Source organism: Thalassophryne amazonica, chromosome 15, assembly GCF_902500255.1.
Source record: "Thalassophryne amazonica chromosome 15, fThaAma1.1, whole genome shotgun sequence".
NCBI classification, from domain to species: domain Eukaryota; kingdom Metazoa; phylum Chordata; class Actinopteri; order Batrachoidiformes; family Batrachoididae; genus Thalassophryne; species Thalassophryne amazonica.
Genome location: NC_047117.1, coordinates 81,846,843 through 81,870,407, shown reverse-complemented (window position 1 = coordinate 81,870,407; position 23,565 = coordinate 81,846,843). Strand labels below are relative to the sequence as shown.

At 40.6% G+C, this 23,565-nt stretch overlaps 1 protein-coding gene across 41 annotated transcripts in view; it reads left to right on the top strand.

Moving 5' to 3' along the window:
- rims1b (regulating synaptic membrane exocytosis 1b) overlaps positions 1-23,565 on the top strand; it is a 175,356-nt gene that overhangs the window by 100,071 nt on the left and 51,720 nt on the right. For 17 of the 41 annotated variants that reach the window (XM_034188988.1, XM_034188986.1, XM_034188987.1 and 14 more), the window contains 14 exons: positions 4,160-4,200; positions 5,302-5,412; positions 5,594-5,693; positions 7,042-7,165; positions 7,608-7,654; positions 7,757-7,872; positions 8,108-8,238; positions 8,436-8,607; positions 12,057-12,210; positions 13,794-13,850; positions 17,011-17,164; positions 19,641-19,757; positions 20,098-20,160; positions 23,105-23,182. In XM_034188988.1, the coding sequence (XP_034044879.1) occupies positions 4,160-4,200; positions 5,302-5,412; positions 5,594-5,693; positions 7,042-7,165; positions 7,608-7,654; positions 7,757-7,872; positions 8,108-8,238; positions 8,436-8,607; positions 12,057-12,210; positions 13,794-13,850; positions 17,011-17,164; positions 19,641-19,757; positions 20,098-20,160; positions 23,105-23,182 (1,465 nt within the window). The remainder of the gene's footprint in view (positions 1-4,159; positions 4,201-5,301; positions 5,413-5,593; positions 5,694-7,041; positions 7,166-7,607; positions 7,655-7,756; positions 7,873-8,107; positions 8,239-8,435; positions 8,608-12,056; positions 12,211-13,793; positions 13,851-17,010; positions 17,165-19,640; positions 19,758-20,097; positions 20,161-23,104; positions 23,183-23,565) is intronic. The other 24 variants (XM_034189022.1, XM_034189018.1, XM_034189015.1 and 21 more) reach the window with 8 other exon arrangements.

Below are 23,565 nucleotides of genomic sequence, written 5' to 3'. Positions count from 1 at the left end.
TTGCACTGAGCTTTACAAAGACATTTTTATGCTTTTTTTTCTCCGAGCCGCTCCGTATCTGCTGCTAAAAACAGCTGATCCTCTACGACACTATTTTCCACTCAAATGCACCTAAACTCTCTTTCTGAAGACCACATGATGTGAAAACGCAATAAAACTTTCTTACCTGTAAATCTGGTCATGTTTCCTGCATAAATAAATGTTATCCATTCTTCGTGCTCAGACACCAAAGCAGGGGCGAATCCAGATGGAATGGAGGCATGGCGCAGGGATGTGCCCCCCCCACAACAGCCCTAGATTAAAGATCCAGTTTTGAAGCCGTTTTTTTACTACAACTACTAATACTACTTAAAATATTAATAATTTCGACAAGTAAAATGTTTAGAGAGAATTTAAATGTTAGAAAAATGTTAGAAATAATTTAATAGTTACATTTCTAAACAATGTAGGTTAGAAATTACAAGTTTTACTGTTACAGTGCTGTCAACAGTTAAATATGAGGTCAAGAAAGAGGTCTTTATTTTACTTTTTATAAAACAAGTATTTATTTTCATTGAAGTCAAGAAAGGGTGACTATAAAGTGAGTTTTGGCAAAACAAGTATCATTGTCATGTTGAGGTGGCAGAGGGTTGTTGTCGGCAGCTGGGAAAAGTAACTAAAAAGTAACTAGTAATCTAACTTAGTTACTTTTCCAATTGAGTAATCAGTAAAGTAACTAAGTTACTTTTTCAAGGAGTAATCAGTAATCAGTAATTGGATTACTTTTTCAAAGTAACTGTGGCAACACTGCCGCCCAGTGTGTTCACCGAACACCATAAAGGCCTATTTAGCAGTTCAAAGTGGCATGTCAGCATTTATTCTATCGGAGATTCTCAGTGGTTCTTGCATTCCAGATGAGTTGCATGAATCGTATCTACTCTGGCGTTGATGCTCTCATTGCTCATCAATCTCATTTGATTCATCCTGAATGCTGTCGATTTTGTTTTAAATCGTTTTGTTTTTTGTTTCCTCCTTCCCTGATCTTTTATTTATTTATTTTTTTTGTCAGAAGATTTAGTTGGATCATTGGTTTTGCTCTGTGCCAGACCTCAAACTCAAGTTTCTTCAAGTCCCTGCAGGATTCTGGTTTGTGTCAGCAATCCACAGGCCTGTGGTGGAGAAGCAACCATAAGCTCGCACGCGGCTCCGGTCTGAAATTGGGCCAGTTGGTTCTTATATTTTAGCCGACCATCTCTTGATCTTAATGTGAGCTGGGACACACTGACAGTCGCTGGTGTCTCTGGCGAAGCACGAGCGTGGACAGGCCAGCGTGTGGCACAGTGACTTCATTTTTTAATCATGAATGGAGGACTTTAAATTCTCAGGATTTCTTACCAATTTTGTTTGCATAAAATTGAGAAAACAATGACAAAGTCAGGCCCATATGTGTTTGGACATTGGCGGTTTTTGTCATTTTTGCCTCCATACACCACAATAGAGTTGATAGATTCACTTGTAGTCGACAGTAGATTTTCAGCTTCAATTCAGGGGGTTTAACAAAAATGTTGCATTAACTATTTAGGAATTATGGTTATTTTTACACACAGACCACACAGAATTTCACATAATTAGACATAATAAATATGAGGACTAATGTTCATATAAATCACTACTTTTTGGCATATGAACAATTTTAAGACACTGAATATGTCTTGGACTTCTTTTACACCAATTACGTGTTAAGAAATCAAATGAGAAAGTGGGTCCAAACATTTGACTGGCAGCGTATCTGATGTTGCAACAGACAAATCCTGCACTTTGCCCACTTTTTTCCAATCACAGCCACAGACATCTATAACTCCTTCAGAGTTGTCATACTGTAGTTGTTTTGGTGGCTTCTTATACAACCCCTGGCAAAAATTATGGAATCACCGGCCTCAGAGGATGTTCATTCAGTTGTTTAATTTTGTAGAAAAAAAGCAGATCACAGACATGACACAAAACTAAAGTCATTTAAAATGGCAACTTTCTGGCTTTAAGAAACACTATAAGAAATCAAGAAAAAAAAATTGTGGCAGTCAGTAACGGTTACTTTTTTAGACCAAGCAGAGGAAAAAAATATGGAATCACTCAATTCTGAGGAAAAAATTATGGAATCATGAAAAACAAAAGAACGCTCCAACACATCACTAGTATTTTGTTGCACCACCTCTGGCTTTTATAACAGCTTGCAGTCTCTGAGGCATGGACTTAATGAGTGACAAACAGTACTCTTCATCAATCTGGCTCCAACTTTCTCTGATTGCTGTTGCCAGATCAGCTTTGCAGGTTGGAGCCTTGTCATGGACCATTTTCTTCAACTTCCACCAAAGATTTTCAATTGGATTAAGATCCGGACTATTTGCAGGCCATGACATTGACCCTATGTGTCTTTTTGCAGGGAATGTTTTCACAGTTTTTGCTCTATGGCAAGATGCATTATCATCTTGAAAAATGATTTCATCATCCCCAGACATCCTTTCAACTGATGGGATAAGAAAAGTGTCCAAAATATCAACGTAAACTTGTGCATTTATTGATGATGTAATGACAGTCATCTCCCCAGTGCCTTTACCTGACATGCAGCCCCATATCATCAATGACTGTGGAAATTTACATGTTCTCTTCAGGCAGTCATCTTTATAAATCTCATTGGAACGGCGCCAAACAAAAGTTCTAGCATCATCACCTTGCCCAATGCAGATTCGAGATTCATCACTGAATATGACTTTCATCCAGTCATCCACAGTCCACGATTGCTTTTCCTTAGCCCATTGTAACCTTGTTTTTTTCTGTTTAGGTGTTAATGATGGCTTTCGTTTAGCTTTTCTGTCTGTAAATCCCATTTCCTTTAGGTGGTTTCTTACAGTTCACAGACGTTGACTCCAGTTTCCTCCCATTCGTTCCTCATTTGTTTTGTTGTGCATTTTCGATTTTTTGAGACATATTGCTTTAAGTTTTCTGTCTTGACGCTTTGATGTATTCCTTGGTCTACCAGTATGTTTGCCTTTAACAACCTTCCCATGTTGTTTGTATTTGGTCCAGAGTTTAGACACAGCTGACTGTGAACAACCAACATCTTTTGCAACATTGCGTGATGATTTACCCTCTTTTAAGAGTTTGATAATCCTCTCCTTTGTTTCAGTTGACATCTCTCGTGTTGGAGCCATGATTTATGTCAGTCCACTTAGTGCAACAGCTCTCCAAGGTGTGATCACTCCTTTTTAGATGCAGACTAATGAGCAGATCTGATTTGATACAGGTGTTAGTTTTGGGGATGAAAATTTACAGGGTGATTCCATAATTTATTCCTCAGAATTGAGTGATTCCATATTTTTTTCCCTCTGCTTGGTCTAAAAAAGTAACCATTACTGACTGCCACAATTTTTTTTTCTTGATTTCTTATAGTGTTTCTTAAAGCCAGAAAGTTGCCATTTGAAATGACTTTAGTTTTGTGTCATGTCTGTGATCTGCTTTTTTCTACAAAATTAAACAACTGAATGAACATCCTCCGAGGCCGGTGATTCCATAATTTTTGCCAGGGGTAAATTTTTGCACCAAACAAAAACATAAATCACTCGGCTTCTCTCGCTAATCTCTTTGTTGCACATTCATTCAGGTGTTGAGAACTTCACTTGGAAATGTTCATGTATCCATCTCCAGCTTGTCTAGTGAAAACTGGCTGCAAAAATTATGATTTTGATGAGTGATAATGCTTATGAGTAGTTTGTTCAAATACCTATTACATCTGAACTGTGTATAAAAAATGGCTGTAATTCCTAAATGGTGAATGCAATGTTCATGTTAAAGCCTTTGGATTAAAGCCATCACATTGCAGCTCCATTGTGGTGGTGCTCAGAAGCAGCATTACAAAGAGCATCTCTGTCCAAATACTTATGGATCTCAAAGTATATTCCCAAAAGGGAACATTAGTAGATTGGATCAACATTGGAGAAAAGTCTAAAACATCATGGAATTTTCTAAATTCATGTGACATGTGATGCTGGAGTGTTTTCCAACAAGTCATTAATTGGAAATTGGGTTCCGTTTCTGTTCTTCACGGTAAAGTGAAACCAGACTGCTCCTAGGCTGTTCCCTGGAGAACTTTACTGAACTTTTCTTGATCTCTCTCTTTCTGCAGGTGATTGGGATTGTCATCCTCTGGATCCTGCTGTGTGGCGTGTAAGTGTCAGCAAAAAAAAGTTAAAAGGACACTTTTCAGAATTCTTCATTTGAAATTGTCTCCAAATCTTAGTTTTTGCCGCTACTGCCCCCGAATTGAAAATTCAGATTTGCCTGTGCTGTTTACCGTAATTGTGAAACAGTGAAATTGCCACATCACATTGTCACACTTGGTCAAGTTCCATTGGGATTTTGTCATGGTTCAGACCACATCAAGAGGAGACTGAGACCTAAAAAACTCAAGTCTGAACATACAGAACTTAGATTTTACACTGTACTTCTTTTTGACATCTGTGTTGCAAATGAAGTTTTTGTGATCAATGAAACCAAGCTTAACGACAGCAGATCAATGGATTCAAGAGAGCATTGCTCTATGGGATCTGGAATTTAAATTAATTCTATTAAATCTTGAGTCATCTTGGACTAGAATATATGTACACAATTAACAAACAGAACATAATTAATAAGTTAAATCACATTGTGTTGACTGGCGCTATATTTGATACAAGACCGAGTAGGTAAAAAGGTGATCTTAAGACTAAGGCTGGACCCAAGTATTCCTTCATAGCATTCCCTCGGTGGTGAGGAAGATTGTCTCTTGATCGATTTCTGGATGGGATATCTGCATCCAGCATTGATCTAGAGACGCCTGTATGTGGGTTTGTGTAACGTTGGACTGTCATTGCACACCAACAAACACATGGTCCTTGACAGATCCTTAGCTTGTTCTGATGGCTGGGAAATCCCAGACGATCCTTTTCTGAGGACCTGCTAGAGCCTTCATCCACCTTCACAGCTGTTGGAACACAAAGCATCACGTCCTCCTCCTGATCTGTCTGAGGACTTCTTGTTTTACCAGAACCCTGTTAGCTGTCTTTTGTTAAGGGTTCAAGTTGGGTCTTCTTGGTTACCATCGTGGACAAGGTCCCCACCATATTTCACCTGAACAGGCAGTCCCCCACTGGATCCGTTATCCAGTGTGAATGGTTTCTGGTTTAGAATCTTCACTCACAAACCTCTTCATTGCTTTTCCTTCATTCCTCTCTCCATCCCTTCACAACATTCTTCATGTCTTGTTCACACTGTGCTCTGTCCGTGCAGCATCCAGTTTCATGGCAGCCGTCGAAGGAGGGTGACCACCTAATCGGACGCATCACATTAAGCAAGCGGTCGGCAATGCCTCGGGAGGCTGGCTCCCTTCTCGGCCTAAAGGTAAACTGGAAAGACTCCCTTTCTGATCTGGGTCAAAGAAAGCTAAAAATAGCTGGCTAACGTGTTTCTTCTCTGGTGGAGTATCAGATAAGGAGAGTCCACTGAGAAAACAGTGCGGAACATGTTCTCTTCACAGCATTGACCTCTTTTCCTGTTCACTCTGCTGTGCTTTTGTGTGCAGGTGGTTGGAGGGAAAATTACAGAAACGGGGAGACTTGGGGCTTTCATCACCAAAGTCAAGAAAGGAAGTCTGGCAGATGTGGTGGGACACCTACGAGCAGGTATGGATGCGTTGCATACGCAGTATTGTTGTTGAGCACGTTTCCTGTTCATGCTCAGTGTTTCCACAAGGATTTTCTTGGAGGGTTAGCGGTCGAGCCTGTGAAAAGCATTCCCACTGGCGTAGGATTTAGCTTTCCCCGACCAGAAAGCTTCTGGCTTTGAAAGAGGCTTTTTGAATTATACTTGATGATATATTTTGTGCAAGAGCGGTCTTTGAAAAGCCTCTTTGAACAACTCAAAAATATTTTATAAAACAGAAGAATTTTATGCCTGTAAAAAATGTAGTCAATTATCACAACAGTGTGTGGGCTTTGATCCTTGTCCACTCTCCGTAGAACAGGTTTGAGTCTGAGTGTGAAGCCACTGAGATGAGGATCAGCACCTCCAAATATGCGACCAGGGCCCTCTATTGGAAAAAGGTGGATTGTCCCCTCTGAATCAGGGGAGAGTTTTTCCCCCAAGTGGAAGAGTTCATGTGTCTCTGGGTCATGTTCATGATTGGGGGTACGTTGGACTGTGAGATCGACAGACCAACTGGGACTGTATCTGAGGTTCTGCCGGTGTTGTAACGTAACATTGTGGTAGAGAAAGACCTGAGTCAGAAGAGACTCTTGAATTACCAATTGATTTACCCTCCTTTTCTCACCTGTGGTCATGACGTGTTGTGTAATGACTGAAAGAACAAGCTTGCAGATACAAGTGTCAGAATTGAGCTTCCTCGTTTGGTATCTGGGTTTACACTCATGGACAAGATGAGAAATTTGACTATCAAGAAGGAACTCTAAGTAGAGCTGTTGCTTCTTTACATTGAAAAGAGCCAGCTGAGGTGTTTCAGGCATCTGCTGAGGACGGCCCCTGGTCATCTCCATGGAGAGGTGACTCAATACACACTTGAGGGCGTATATCTCCTAGCTGGCCTAGGAACCATTCAGGACCCCCCAGGGAGAGTTAGAAGACTTGGCTGAGGATATCAAAGCTTCGGATATGCTGCTTACTCTGCTGTTGCCAAGACCCGGACCTGGATAAACAACAGAACAGTAATGAATTTTGTCCATCTGCTTTTTTGTGGAATGTAAAAGTCCTTATTTCTGGTAACAGTACAGGCTGTAGTGTGCACATGTGCTACACTGAGTTCACGTCCATTGTCAAACTTGCCCCCATGTAATCATTGTGCTACAAACTGAGGTCTACATACTGAAGAAGGTACAAATTATATTCCCATGTGATTTGTACTCCGGAAAATACACCACCTGTCACCGGTTTGGACACCCACTTAAGTGGGAAAGTGTGCTGTGAACATGAGCTGTTCTTTCTTGCTTCAGTCTGGACTTTCTTTGTTGGTTTAAGGTGATGAGGTACTGCAGTGGAATGGGAAGTCGCTGCCCGGAGCAACCAAGAAAGAAGTGTACAACATTATCCTGGAATCCAAAGCTGAGCCCCAAGTGGAAATTGTTGTCTCAAGACCCATTGGGTGAGATTAATGTCATTTTGGCATTTATCATTAAAATTCTGCAGTGACATTCAAGCCTTTTTGACATTTTGGTATGTCTTCTGCCTTTATTTAAAAGCTTTATCCACGGAATTATATCCAAAAACCTCTTGAGAAAAGTCTATAGCTCATATTCGTAGGTAGCGTTAACTGGACTGATGGAGCCACTTTCCCTGCTGGCTTCCCCGACATCCTTCATATTGAAGAGAAAATCCTGAGGAAGAAACATGATACAGTGGCCCTTTTTTGTTCTCCCACTTGGTGCATTTGCTTGGCTCCTTGTTCTTTTACCATCTGGCTATTGGTTGAATCAGCTTAATTTTCAACGATGAATGTGTTGTAGAGTTCAGAGAGTCTTTGCAGTGAACATATATTGATGTCCACACTGTAAATTCCAGTAGATGACTTTGTCTCCTTTTCACAGAGACATTCCAAGAATCCCAGAGTCATCCCACCCTCCTCTAGAATCTAGTAAGTACCAGTATATGAAAATATTAGAGCTTCCACAGAGAAATAAGACAACACCAAATTATATTTGGGTGTATAAAGACTGTTGTTGTTTCTGTCCCTCAGCAGGCTCGAGTTCCTTTGAGTCGCAAAAGATGGATCATCCGTCTATATCAGTGATGTCTCCTACTAGCCCCGGGACCCTGCGAGACCTTCCTCTGGTACTGCCTGGACAGCTTTCTGTGAGTATCTGAGAGAAGAGGGAGAGATGTCTAATGGGGAAAATAAGGAGTGCATCACTGTGGGGAGGTTTTCTAAGTCTAAAATTTATGACCTGATCCAAAACGGACCCATTAATATTCTACGAATAAAGAGATCAGAGACTAATCAAACCTACCAGGACCAGATTGGGTTGCGATATTTTGGTGCATATATGGAGACATTTAGAAGGTTAACTGCCTTCATGTATTTTTGTAGGTGAAGCTGTGGTACGATAAAGTCGGCCATCAGCTGATCGTCAACGTCCTTCAAGCCATAGATCTGCCTCCTCGACCAGACGGACGACCTCGAAACCTGTACGTCAAGATGTACTTTCTACCTGATAGGAGGTGAGGCCACTGTTCATTTTATTCTCATTATAAGGCGCGTCCAACGGAGCAACAAGTAACACCAGTGGAACATCCAACTGTTTATTCATTGTCCAAACTTTTTGATAGTGCCACTGCCTTGTTGTTACTAGAAAAGACGGGTCTTTCCAGTGCTTGTCAAGAAATATGTTTCTTGTGATCTAAACTCTGTGTCGTAGTGATAAGAGCAAACGGCGGACAAAAACAGTAAAGAAGAGCGCCGAGCCCAAATGGAACCAAACCTTCCTCTATTCTCATGTTCACCGGAGGGACTTCAGAGAACGCATGCTGGAGATCACTGTGTGGGACCAGCCCAGGAGCCAGGAGGAGGAGAGTGAATTCCTGGGCGAGGTGGGCACCACTCCCGGTCCAAACACCACCAATATGTGGACGACAATTCCTCCACAGTTTTATGTAGTGATCTACGGCATTAGCCATCAAGTGGTTGAACGTTAGAGGAATATATGATTGCTTCCTGATTTTTTTAGAACAGTAATAACATTGCATCCTGAGTTTCTTGTGTATCTGCAGTCCGTTACATTGTAGTCATGCCATATCCCAGTAGGATTAATGAAGACAGCCATTCGTAAACATAAAAATGCCAGCAGCCACATTGAAAATATGAATATCTTCTGGGGCTGACCCAAATGTTTAAACCCAGTTTTGATTGACATACTGTATGAGACTGATATAAAATATATATTACGTATTTGGCTGTGGCTGACCTTCTTGCATCTTCATCGTGTTTTCTATTGGCTTGTGGGATCCCCGGGTACTTGGAGCTGTCCTGTGTGTTTGCCATCCTGCCTTCTGGCAACTTCACACCCTCGGTCCGTATCACCTTCCCTCGCTTTGCCACCATTCGGCCACACTTATCCAATCCGAATGACATCCCGATATCCTTGCTGTAGATCCTCATGAGGTGGATCAGTGAGTCATTGTCTCGCTCCCTCTTGACATGGAGGAGGTGGCTGTTAGTTATTCCACTCTTGAATCGACTGTGATGAGATGGCTGAGGGGTGTTGAGGCCTATATAGAACAGCACCGGGGCCAGTGCATCACCTTGATATATTCTGCACTTTATGGTGGCTTGTGTGATTGCCTTGGAGTTGGCCTCCAGTGATGCCACAGTCACAGTCCCACTGAGTTCCTGATGAAGGTTATCGGTGTATTACTGTTTGCCTTGTAAAGTGCCAAGCACTCCAGTATCCATGTTTGAAACATTGAGCCATAAGACTTCCTGTAATCAATCCAGGCTGTGCTCAGGTTGGTCTGCGTGGTCTTCGAGTCCTGGTGTACTGCTTGGTCAACCGGTAGCTGGTGCTTTGACCCTCTGGTATTGTTTCCAATGCCCTTCTGAGCTGTGCTCATGTGTTGACACCTGCCTACAACTTGGTTGCTATGATGCCTGATAGGAGCTTCCATGTTGTGGAGAGGCAGGTAATTGGCCAGTAGTTTGAGGGTGTCATACCCTTTTGGGGGTCCTTCCTGATCAGGAGTGTCCTGCCTTGTGTTAGCCAGCCTGGGTGAGTACCTGCTGTTAGTAGCCCACCCATTTGTACTGCCAGGCACTCATGGAGTGCTGTTAGCTTCTTCTGCCAGTAGTTGTGGATCATATCAGGCCCTGGTGCTGTCCAGCTCTTCATCCCTGAGATTTGTTGTTGGATGTCTGCCTTCATAATGTTGACTGGTTCTTGTTCTTGGAGATGGCTGTGGTGTGCTCTTAGGTCCACCAGCCACGTTGGCATTGGTGTGGTGTGATGCCTGTTTTTCCCAGATGTTCTTCCAGTCTTGCTCAGTCTCAGTTCTGGCCTGGTCTGCTTGTGTTACTGTTGTCCCCTTTCAGCATGGAGTACACCCTGGATGGGTCATTAGAGACAGGCCATTTATTTTCTTGGCCTGTGCTTCTTTGGTGTATCTCTTCAGCCAAGTAGCCAGAGCCAAGAGTCTTTGTTTGGCAGTTTCCAGGGCCTCAGTTATCTGCATCCTCTTGTATTTCTTCTCCATCCAGGACCTGTCTCTCATGATGCCCTTCTGTAGTTCTGTTAGTCAGCTAGCATCTTTTGGGGTTTTCCGGCTTTGGGCTTTCAGTCTTCTTCTCAATGGAGGGCTCTCCCTTTGGGGGATATTCTTGATGTTATACACAAGTGTGTCAAGAACTACTGTGGCAGTGGTGTATATGAGCTCATTGGTTTCTGTAATGCTGGAAGTGAAGAAGAAGTTTTATTGTCATTGTTCGAAAAAACACAACAAAATTTCATTTGGCAGCATCTCTTTTAGCAGCTACGTCACAGGCATAGAGAGAGAGGAAATATTTTTTAAAGGTAACATAAGTAGTAAATATTAAGTGTAGTTAAATATGTTATATATAAATAGTCTGCATTAAACTAGTGCACAAAACAGTTGTGTGCAGTAGTCCTTTTATTGGACTGGGAGGTAGTACGTAGTAGGGGTGTGTGTGTGTGTGGGGGGGGGTTCATGGTTCCTGCAGCAGTCTCTTCACAGTCATTGGAAAAAAAGCTGTGTTTGAGTCTGCTAGTGTGGACCCATATGATCCTGAGTCTTCCAGAGGGAAGGCTGGTGAAAAGAAGAGTGTCCTGGGTGGGCAAGGTCATCCCAGATCTTTGTCGCCCATCGGAGGAGACAGATTGAGTAGAGCGGGGATGGTGAGTAGAGCTGTGTTGATGTCTGCAAGCATCTCTTCTGACGAGACTTTGTCAGTGAACCAAGAGAGTCGTATTCTGTTGCCGTCTGTGTTAGTCTGGCCACAATCTTCATCCTCAACTCAGTAGATGCATCTGTCATAGCAAGTATTTGGGGATCATCTGCTTCCCTCACACTACTCTCTCCTACCAGGGCCTGCTCCTTGCGTACACACTGCTCAGTACCGTGCTGCTGTACCCTCTGGATCTCCAGTTTCGATTGTAGCTTCCTTCTATTGATGTTAGAACACTGAGCTACCAGGTGTTTCTTGGTCGGGTGCAGTTGCAAAGGTAGTACCACTAGACCATCACGCGGGATGAGCAGTGGGCTTGAGAGCAGAGGATCCTCAGTTTAAACACCCATCTGGCCCCTGGGCGAGGTCCATAAGGTCCCCTGGGCAAGGTGCTTAATCCCCAAGTTGCTCCCTGTGTGTAGTCAGCGCCTCACATGGCATCACCCTGACATCAGTGTGTGAGTGCGTGTGTAAATGGGTGTGGCCTTGAATGTGAGGCATTACTGTAAATCGCTTTGAGCTTCTGATATATAAATGCAGTCCATTTACCATTTACGAACTGTGGCCATGATGATACAAAGAGCTACGCCAGTCTGACTTTGACCTTCACACAAATGATGCACCTCTTGTTGACTTTGACAGAGTAATTCTGGAATCAACCCAAGTGTCTCCTACCTTTTTTCTAAATCAAGTTGAAAAATCAAGTTCCTTGACCCTTGGCAAAATTAATTCTCTCAGGGCAGTTTTAAGGTCATCGTTCATTGACATACCATGTTTGGTAGAAATCAGCAAAAGGATGTGGGAGGAGTTGTCCAGCAACAGTAGTATATATAGTAGGATGAGGTCAGCATCAACTCCTTAGCAGGAAGCAAATGCTGTATATACCTTACTAGGTGTCTCAAAAATTAATATTGTTGATTTTACACCAAAAAAAAGATCCTGGGTTTATCATGATGGGCCAGCTAAATGGTACACAGTTAAAAGAGTTAAACATAAAATGGTGGGAAAGTGAAACTCACCATAGGTCTATTGTTCTTCTCTGTTTGTAATATCTTCCACCTTTTCCCTCTCTATCTGCTCTCAGATCCTGATAGAATTGGAGACAGCTCTGCTGGATGATATTCCTCATTGGTATAAACTACAGACCCATGATGTGTCTTCTATACCTCTGCCACAGCCCTCCCCATACCTTCCACGCAGACACGCCCATGGAGACAGTCCCAGCAAGAAACTACAGAGTACGTCTCGGTGTATAGTCACAGTGTACCATTTGCAAATCCACAAAAAGTGCCATTTGAAAAACCAATTATTTCATCTGTTTTTATGATAATCATCTTGTGATCAAATGGTGGGCGGTGTGGTGCACAAGCGGTTACTGTGCTTGTTTCCTGGGTGGAAGGTCTCCCGGTTCAAAATCACACCTGCCGATTCTTCATGTAATGTGGAGTTGCGCCAGGAAGGGCATCCGGCATAAAACTTGTGCCAAATCAACATGCAGACTCATACTGGATCTGCTGGGGTGACCTCAAGTGAAAAAGGGAAAAGCTGAAAGAAGTTTATTTTGTATAAAATGGTGCCTTATGGCAAAATTTCATATTTAAATTTCATTGCTTCACCCCGTTACCCAGAGGTGCATGGAATTTTAACAGGCACTTGCCAAATGGATCAAGTTATGTAAGTCTAGGAACATGTGCTGATGTTCCACTTCTCTGCATCCATGACACCACAGAGCTATGTTAGGTCCAGGATGGCAATCAACCATGCAAACAAGCAATCCATGTCCTCCTCTTGAAAGTAACCATGTATCTGCTGCAGCCAGGTGAAGCGAGTGTGTCCCCTTTGCCTTTTCCAGACACCGGTATCCTCAATACTTCGGCACCTATGTGCTGGATCATGCACAGAGAAACATGCCACATGGCCAAAATGTCAAAGCTGATGCTCCCTCATCAGCTTCCTCATCTTAGTCTCCCCTAAATAACTGCTTGTTTGAGACAAAGTCATTCCAGTGGTACCCAAGGATCCACTGAAGACACCTGACACCAAAGAGATCCAGTTGTCACCTTGGGTAACTGACTGGCTTCCAACTCTCGCAAAAACGTGGACGTTCATTCTTATGCAAAGATATCCGCATTGCCAAACGTGTGTGACCCCATGATTCCAGGCGTCTCTCGCTCTCTTAGGCAAAGAACCCGGAGATGTGTATGTCACTGCTGAGATAAGTGAATGTCTCTACAAGTTCATCTCTTTCTGGATACACTTCTGATGGCTGGGTCCAGGAACTCCTTAAAAGGCTGGATCTTCATGTTGATCCCAGACAGTCTGATTCCTTGCTCAGCTTCTGAAGTGCTTCACTTAGGTTATCCATTAATTATGCATAGATCACAACGTTGTCTGCGGATTCAACCTCAGTAACAACAAAAACACCTACGTAAGTTGCTGGTTTCAACAGCCCAACTCAACAACCAGTCTGAATTGTCCCCAAAATGAAATGGGTTCTGTTCTATTTCAGACTCAAGATTCTCACCAGGTTTGGCTCATTGCTGTTGGATTTTGGATCACTGAAAGCAGTTGACTTTGCAGAGGGGAAAAAGTAGCAATGTTAATAACAGTTGCTTACGCTCTCTGTTTTCGAATGGCACATCTGTTTTTACTGGATGTGAATATGATTTTGTCACTTTCGTACTGTACTCCAATTTTACCAAGTATCAGAGTGTTTGCTGACCAGAAAGACTGTTTTTTTCCCTTCTAAGTGTAAGAAACTGCAAACTAGACCTTCATAATCTTACCCTGTCCTATGTGTGTGTGCATGTGTGTTGTGCAGGGTCTCAACGTATCATTGACACAGAGTTTGATGATGGTTTGATGATAGTGACTGAAGGTTGGTGTAGGGGTGGGTGGGGGGTTGGTTGGGGGGGCATGGCTACCCAGCATTGCTTCGCAATAGATGGCTATCAGTGTCCAGCACTGGGTGAGAGTGCATCCTCGCAAACCCTCCAGCCCCTTTTTATGATCGGGTTCCAGAACAAAATGTACCAAAATTTAATCTATTAATCTTTTCACAGATTCCGAATCACAGTGTTGCAATGTTTAACCCCAACGCTGTTGGCAGTGGATTGTGTCTCCTCTTCTGCTGGGCTTCAGAAACAGTCGTCACTTGAAGTTCCGAGTGCATGTTAGGCTGTAGAGCTTCCGTAGTTAAGCCAGCCATACACTACACGATGAGACAATGCGATAGTGCAGTATCAACTTCACACAGTGTCACATCGACTTCTGCATACATGTTATGATGTGCACGTCTGTCTGTGCAGTGAAGGAGGACCAGGAGCTGTGTAGCTCTGCATATGCAAAGCTCAAAAGGGAGAGAAATAAATATGTCACCAGGACATATTTTGTTGATCACTCAAAATGCTACCACACAAGATACAATAAACATCTATGCTTGTGCTAAGCTGTGAAGCATGCATAAAAAGTTGATGTAGAAAGTCACACCCTGACACATTTTTGTGGATAATAATACACACCGAAATACATTTATTGAGCACAGGACAAAAAACAAACAAAAAAAAAACTGTTTGGTCAGAGAAAATGGTGCAAGTCAGCCATCACCTCACATTACCAGTTACAAAAGTATTTAAATACTTCATGCATATGAATTAATCATGCTATTTTAACAAATTTTATGCTGTGTGTGTGCAATAGCATTTCAAGGGCTATACTTTTTCTCTATCTTTCCCTGTCTCTGACCACACTGAAAAAGAGGAAGTGAAGTCTTTTAAAAGTGTGCAGCTTTTAAAAAATATAGTTTTGGCTGCGCCTGTCTCTCTGCTTGTAATACATACATGCAACACCACACAATGATTTAATACAGAAAATATGGCACTGGTGCCATCGGTGAACTTTTAAAGGTGACTGAAGGTGGTAATAAGGCGTGCATTTCTCTACAATCCTGGCATAATGTGCATTCATTCTGCATCATCATGTTGTGTATGGCCAGCTTTAGACTTCCGCCACTCTGCTGCATGCTTCTAGTCCTGCCTGGGAGGCCCCGAGTAGAAACTCTACATGTATGCTGGTAGGGGAATGTGTCATTTTTGACGGTACAGCTGCTTTGTAGTTCATCTGTTTCTGATGAGGTAAAATGCCTGTACTGGTTTAAATATGTTTCATTATTTTAATGCTTCATTTCGAGGGATGACGATTGGATGAAATGTTTTGAGCCTAATGCCGATGCCCATCTGGAATAAATTTCTATTGTGGTTATTTTTTTAACATAATGTCCTTGCGGGTCCACACACCTGATCCCAACTGGAGAAGAGGTTTCCTCTTGCATATATACATGTGATGCCGTTATCATCTTGAAGTAGTTGCCAACCATTTTTTTTTTCTAAGAGTTTGAAGCAACAGTTGCTGCGTGACCAATTTATAATAACAGATGTCCCTGAAAAGTCTTTTGTCATCTTTCCCCATCTTTTCTCCTTTTTTTCACATGACTGCTTCAGAAATTTGACATAATACTTCCTGTTCGTGTTTTGGCCTTCAGAAGGAAGTCAAAAACAAAATAAAACAGAAAAACAAAATACAACAATATCATTTCCATCCTAGCTGATACAGCAGTGTTTATTGGGGGTGAGAGAGAGATAAATAGATGGACATATATCTCTGTCTATATCGATGTATAGAGAGACATGTTAATATATTTGTTGAATTATTTGCTAACTTTCTTGCACTTCTTGCACTATATATATATATATATATATATATATATATAATTTCATGAGAACATTTTCAACTTGCACCTGGAAGAAGCCAGCAGCAGCAAAAAATGCAATCAATAATCTATTGTCCATCACCATGTGGTTGACGCAATCAATATTTTCTCCATTGGAAGCATCTGTAGGCTCTTCAGAACTTTCTCTGCTCCTCTTGAATTCTTCTGCCCACCTTTTCACAGTTGCACGTGACTGCACATCAGCACTGATTTTACAAACCGTATCAGCATAAATTTATATGGACATCAATTATTTCAAATTCAGGTGCTTGATGGCAGCATTGTATTCAGCTTTGTCAGTTTTCTGGAATGATTGATACCTTAATCATTCAGAATCGTCCATCAAAGGGCCAAGACGTCATCTGAAGAGGCGACATCCCTGTACGCCAACCTTTGCTGAACTGGCATCACTCCATTAATAACTGGCTCAAAGGTTTTCATTCAAGTCTCATAATAAGATCAGAATATCTTTCCAAATTGGGAAAGCATCAGTTAATCAACATATGTGTCCGCTGACTTTTTCTGATATAAAACCTCTTCAGAGTTTGTTGTCTTCCATGCACCAAGTCCCATTTGCACTCTGTGGTGCATTTTGTTTCTTTGCCTTGAGCCATCTTACAAAAACTCAAACAAGTAACTGCATAATTTGTTGTTGACACCATAATTTTTCATGATGTGGCAGGCCCAAAGTGTTGTAAATATTTATGACTGCAAACACTGTTTTTCAGTTATCCACAAAGTCTGAAGTCTATTAAGAATATATACGTTCTGTATATGTTAATTTTCCACACTGCATCTATCGTTACATCACTGTTTGTTTGGTCATTTCTCTACCCAAGTGTTTGCAACAACCAAATCTCCCAAAGATGATAAAAGTTATCGTCTTATCTGGTCAGCCATGCATGTTAGAAAACAAGTGCTGAAAGCCGCTCATATTTCTCACGTCTGACAGAGACTTTGCAGAAACAGTCAGCTACTGAAGCAAGTTCGTACCACTGAATAACCTGTTTGGTACTGGATGGTTTGGCTCTGTAAAACATCCTCCCGTGATGTTCTACAGCCTGTGAAATAACGCAGCAAGGTCCTCTGCAGACATTATGGTTGTTAGCATTGCAACCTGTGCACTCACATCCGCGGACATACAACCGATGTCTGGATGTGTCAAGCCTACGTGTTTGTATGTGTGCCAGCATCTCCTACAGGATTATGGCTCATCACATGTGCTTGCAAGAATGAATGTGTGAATTTTTCCTGCATGCATGGTGGGCAGGTGCAGAGCATAACTCCAGGGAGCGAGAGAGGGGCAGTACGCTGGCTGTGCCCGAGCAGCAGCGGCCTGTCCAGCACCGATCCCGTTCAGTGTCACCTCACAGAGAGGACTCCTGCAGAGGTCGCTCACGGCCCACACATGTGCCCATGCAAAGGTCAGCATGACTAGAATTACAGTATCATTAAAATATTCACCTCCTAGGTTTGTTTTTAATGCATTTTTCTAGGAAAAAAGACTTCTTTATGCAGTAATTACTGTCAAAGTGTTCTGTTATTTCAAAGATATGACAAATCTCTAGAGAACTAGGTATAGTACCACGAGTCATTAAGACAGTAAGGACTATGCCAGTCTGGCATTTTACGCTAGTGACCTTGTCCCATCACCAAAATGATTGACCTCTGGCAGACCTTGCCAGGATAATTTTGGGATTACTGTGTCACACATCAAATTCCTTGACCTTTGTCCAAATAAATTCATTAACATTAATTTCAGAGCCAAACCTCATTGTCATAAGAAGTTGTGAAATGAGCAGGAACTCCTGGGATGAGCAGGCTGTAAAACCTACAGGCAACCCTGATGACTGATCTTTGGTAAATTTGACTTTGGTGGGCAATTCCAGATGCCTTCTCTGTAAATTTTTGGAACGTTGGAGTGAAAAACATCAATTTCCATCTTTGACCCAATGACATTAACCTGAATGATTGACCTTTGGTAAATTTGATTTAACCTGGGAAGTGACAGTACCAACATACACACATATGTGTGCCACGTTTGTTGGACATTGAATTGGAGGAAAAAGAATCATAATTTTGCCCTTTGATCGTAGTGCCCTTGACCTTTACCTTGAACCAAGACAGATAAAGTAAAATTTTGCCCTTTGGCCCCAATGCCCTTGATCTTTGCCAAAACAAACCCTATAATGCCAATTCTGGTGTTGGCTATTATCCACATATCAAGTTTGGTGGAAATTGTCCAAAATGACCTGAAAGGAGTAGGTGAACCAAGACAGATAAACTAAAATTTTGTCCTTTGGCCCCAATGCCCTTGATCTTTGCAAAACAAACTCTATGCCAATTCTGGTGTTGGCTATTATCCACATATCACATTTGGTGGAAATTGGCCAAAATGACCTGGAAGGATGAGTGAAACCAAGATGGATAAACTAAAATTTTGTCCTTTGGCCTCAATGCCCTTGATCTTTGCCAAAACAAACCCTATAATGCCAATTCTGGTGTTGACTATTATCCACATATCACGTTTGGTGGAAACTGACCAAAATTACCTGGAAAGAGTAGGTGAACCAAGACAGACAAGCTAAAATTTTGTCCTTTGGCCCCAATGCCCTTGATCTTTGCAAAACAAACTCTATGCCAATTGTGGTGTTGGCTATTATCCACATATCACATTTGGTGGAAATTGGCCAAAATGACCTGGAAGGATGAGTGAAACCAAGACGGATAAACTAAAATTTTGTCCTTTGGCCTCAATGCCCTTGATCTTTGCCAAAACAAACCCTATAATGCCAATTCTGGTGTTGACTATTATCCACATATCACGTTTGGTGGAAACTGACCAAAATTACCTGGAAAGAGTAGGTGAACCAAGACAGACAAGCTAAAATTTTGCCCTTTGGCCCCAATGCCCTTGATCTTTGCCAAAACAAACCCTATAATGCCAATTCTGGTGTTGGCTATTATCCACATATCAAGTTTGGTAGAAATTGGCCAAAATGACCTGAAAGGAGTAGGTGAACCAAGACAGATAAACTAAAATTTTGTCCTTTAGGCCCAATGCCCTTGATCTTTGCAAAACAACCTCTATGCCAATTCTGGTGTTGGCTATTATCCACATATCAAATTAGGTGGAAATTGGCCAAAATGACCTGGAAGGATGAGTGAAACCAAGATAAACTAAAATTTTGCCCTTTGGCCCCAATGCCCTTGATCTTTGCCAAAACAAACCCTATAATGCCAATTCTGGTGTTGGCTATTATCCACATATCAAGTTTGGTGGAAATTGGCCAAAATGACCTGAAAGGAGTAGGTGAACCAAGACAGATAAACTAAAATTTTGTCCTTTGGCCCCAGTGCCCTTGATCTTTGTCAAAACAAACTCTATGCCAATTCTGGTGTTGGCTATTATCCACATATCAAGTTTGGTGGAAATTGGCCAAAATGACCTGGAAGGATGAGTGAAACCAAGACAGATAAACTAAAATTTTGTCCTTTGGCCCCAATGCCCTTGATCTTTGCAAAACAAACTTTATGTCAATTCTGGTGGTGGCTATTATCCACATATCAAATTTGGTGTAAATTGGCCAAAATGACCTGGAAGGATGAGTGAAACCAAGACGGATAAACTAAAATTTTGTCCTTTGGCCCCAATGCCCTTGATCTTTCCTAAATCAAACCCTTTAGTAGCAGTTGTGGGGTCACCCTACATGCACACAGCAAATGTGGTGGAAATTGGCCCAAACACCTCAAAGGAGTAGTGTAACAAACATATGAACATTTCTCAAACTAAATAACACGCGAGCAGCAGCATTACCTCCTTGGCAGTTCAATAAAACGCTAAGAGTGTTGTTTCTTGTTCGTTAGCATACATTCATTAAGTACTTTTACTCTCACCAGGAGTCTGGATGAGATCCACCAGAATCGCCATCCGTCTCACTCCCCATCCCGCTACCACAAGTCTCACTTGGAGCACCAACGCTCGGGTGACTCGGACTATGAGTACTCTGAGGACAGGTACCTGATTCTTAGGATTTTCAGGGGTTTGGGGATAAGTATGGTTCATATATCCTATAAAAAAAACACCTTACTTCAGAATTCAGGTTAGTTTGCTTGCTGTCATATGTTAGAAAAAAAAAACCTGAAATGGATTTCTACTAATACAACTAACCGTCAAAAAGTTCAGTCATTGCAACATTCTGAGTTTGTGAAATCATTCTGGATTGAAGAGAAATTTCCAAATTATGATTTGTTGGTTTCTTTCATTCATAACCCATGTGTCTGTCTGCGTCGCCATCCTCCTCTGTTCTGTTTCATGTTTATTTATTTTTCCCCACCCATTGTCATGCAATGACAGTGAGATCCTGGAGATGCACAGGTCCGTCCGGGGCGGGAGTGCCGAGTGCCTGCACACAAACAGGTAAAAAAAAAAGAAACCAGTGGTTACCTTGATTCATATGTGTATCTCATTTCATCACAATTTCCATCCTCACCATGCTTTAACTGTTTTAACACACTTATTATCGAATGGTGTGGCAGTGTGACTATTTCCTCACATAGTGTTTGTGTGCTTTTGTGCGAGTGCTTGTAGAGAAAATTCCATAGAGACAGAGAGAAAAAACTGGAGGGCGGACTCATCACCGTGTGCTACCATGACTAAAAGGGCTAACTTGCAGCAAGTCGGCGAAACGTTCTGCAGTGTTGAAAGGGACTGTTTACTGTTGTACTACTTTATTTGTCTGGTTCTATGGTGTTTGTGAGTATCTCTGCTGCCATAGAAATGCTATAAAGCTGTGCGTTAAAGTTGTTTTAACGAGAGAAAAGTTGGTGAAAAAAATTGTTTTACTGTGATTTTGAATATTTTATTTTGCTGGGATATTCGATATGTGTCTCTTTATTCATTTTTAAGCAGATATATGCAAGCTTGATGCACGGATCTGCCATGTTTTGCATGTACGGACAGATTTTTAAGCAACACATTGTTGTAACTTATTGATTAAACTGCACATAGCTGAAGTTAGTGATTCCAGTGCCAAGCTGTCCAAGGACATTCTGTCCCTAAATTGCATTTCAAGGTAAGAAAATTACGGTGGCCGATAGGGGCCACAACACTTTGAAGTAAAAACAACACGAGCGAATACAGAAGACACTGACCATATTTACTGTCACATGTTTCTTCTTCTTCATTATTATTATAATAACTATTTATGTAGGGCTTTTCCAAGAATGAAGTCACTATGAAGAACAGATAAAAATTTCAAATGGACTCAGATTTTCTTTATTGTAGTGTTTCCTAATAATAATCATAATGACAAAAATAATAGCTATTTATATAGGGCTTTTGGAGGAATGAACTCATTATAAAGCGCATATAAAAATTTCAAATGGACTCAGATTTTTATTGTTGTATTTGATGATAATAATAATAGTAGCTGTTTACATACAACCTTTCGAGGAAAAACAATCAAATTCACTCAAAGTTTTATTGTAGTGACTAATAATAATAATAATAATGATAATAATAAGAACAGCTATTTACATACAACGTTTCCAGGAAAAACAATCAAATTCACTCTAATTTTATTGTAGTGTCTAATAATAATAATGATAATAATAATAAGAACAGCTATTTGCATACAACTTTTCCAAAACAATCAAATTCACTGAAATTTTGTTCTAGTGTCTCATAATAATAACTATTTATATTGAGCTTTTCCAAGAATCAACTGACTATAAAGAGCTGGTAAAAATGTCAAATGGACTCAAGTTTTTATTGTTGTGGTTCATAATAATAAAAATATGAATAATGATAATAATAAGAACAGCTATTTACATACAACTTTTCAAGGAAAAACAATCAAATTCACTCAAATTTTTATTGTAGTGTCTAATAATAACTATTTATATTGAGCTTTTCCAAGAATCAACTCACTATAAAGAGCTGGTAAAATTTTAAATGGACTCAAGTTTTTATTGTTGTCGCTCATAATAATAATATTAATAATAAAAATGATAATAAGAAGAACAGCTATTTACATACAACTTTTCCAAGAAAAACAATCAAATTCACTCAAATTTTTATTGTGTCTAATAATGATAATAATGATGACTATAATAATAATAATATTATTATTATTATTATTAACTATTTATATAGGGATTTTCCCAGAATCAACTCACTATAAAGAGCTGGTAAAAATGTCAAATGGACTCAAGTTTTTATTGTGGTTCATAATAATAAAAATATTAATAATGATAATAATAAGAACAGCTATTTACATAAAAACTTTCAAGGAAAAACAATCAAATTCACTCAGATTTCTATTGTAGTGTCTAATAAACTCACTATAAAGAGCTGGTAAAAATTTCAAATGGACTCAAGTTTTTATTGTAGTGTTTCCAATGCTGTGGGTTAGCAAGCTATCTGCATCAAATAACATCCAATATTTTGTTCATCACACACTTGTTTGTCCATTTTGCTTATTTTTGGAACTTAAAAGTCCTTAGTCTACTTTTTATCTCTACCTCCTTGGCAGAAATGAGCAAGTTTATTTATTTAGATTATTCACAAGTTTACAGTTACATTGGCTATATTTTCACATTATTATTAATTGCAATGCAGTGAAGAGTTAAAATCCTGCAGGCAGAAACATCTGTTTGTGTTGTTATTACTTACTCTGTGTTGTGGAGCTTTGCAAAGCCTTTTTTGTGCGCACACATTATTAAAGTAAATTGATACATGTACTCTAGCTTATGTTTGTGTTGTGTTTGCAAGCATTTTCAACTTACAAGACGTTTTTGAAGCAACTACCTGTTTTTGAATTGATGCTGGTGTTTTTAATTTATTATTATTATTTATTTTATTTTTTTTTTTATTAATTTTTCACTGCCCCCTATTGGCCACTGAAGAAAATATACAGTACTTTTAATTTACTTTGTGATTTCAATATAAATTTGTGTGCTGCTTTGTTGCCGAGTGATTGACTTCGATTGGATTCGTTTGTTCGCCCTCCAGTGATGGACGATGGCTCCACGGTGGCACATGTGCATTACTTGCGCGGTATAGGGAGTCCGCCTTCTAGTTTTTAATCAGTCTCTATGAAAAATTCACATCAGCGCTAAGTACTCACAGCACAGCCATAAATACATGTTTAACTTAAAGTCACATTCTGTTCTGTCAAATAAAATCACAAATAAGATAATGATCACTCTGTGAGGAGATTAAGGGACAGCTCAGGCACTGACCTCAAAGAAGGCAAAGCTCTTTTGATTAATTTCTCTTTTTTATTGCATGTAATGTGTGTTCTCATGGCAGTTATATATTTTTCCCTCCACTTTGTCTTTTCTTACATGATCACGACCAGGGGTGTAGGTAGATACAGCAACACCCTCCCCCCCAAAATGCCCCTGTTAGTAAACGGTATCCATAAAGACATTTACAGGTAAGCTGTTGGCGTAAAATGGATTTGTCCGCAGCCTTTCCCTTCTCCTTTCCAGCTTTCCCAGACTCATTTGTGGAGTTGGTGGGCTGTTTTGTGTGTGGTAATGTTCTCCACACAGTAAGTGGCCATTTGTCTCTCAGACCCGTGCACTGCTTGTGCTTGCTGTGGTTGAACGCCACGTTGCTTCTCCTTCCTGTATCATGCAGTCCTGTGAGGAACAATAATGTGTCTGTTTTGCATATTGTCACCTATAAACTACAAATCCCATGTTCTGTACTCAAGAGCATTTTCCAAAAAAAATTAAATGCGTTTAGAAATGTTACAAAATACAGTGTAGCATAGGACCCAGGACTAAACCAAACCAACTTTTTTAGGTTCCTTAG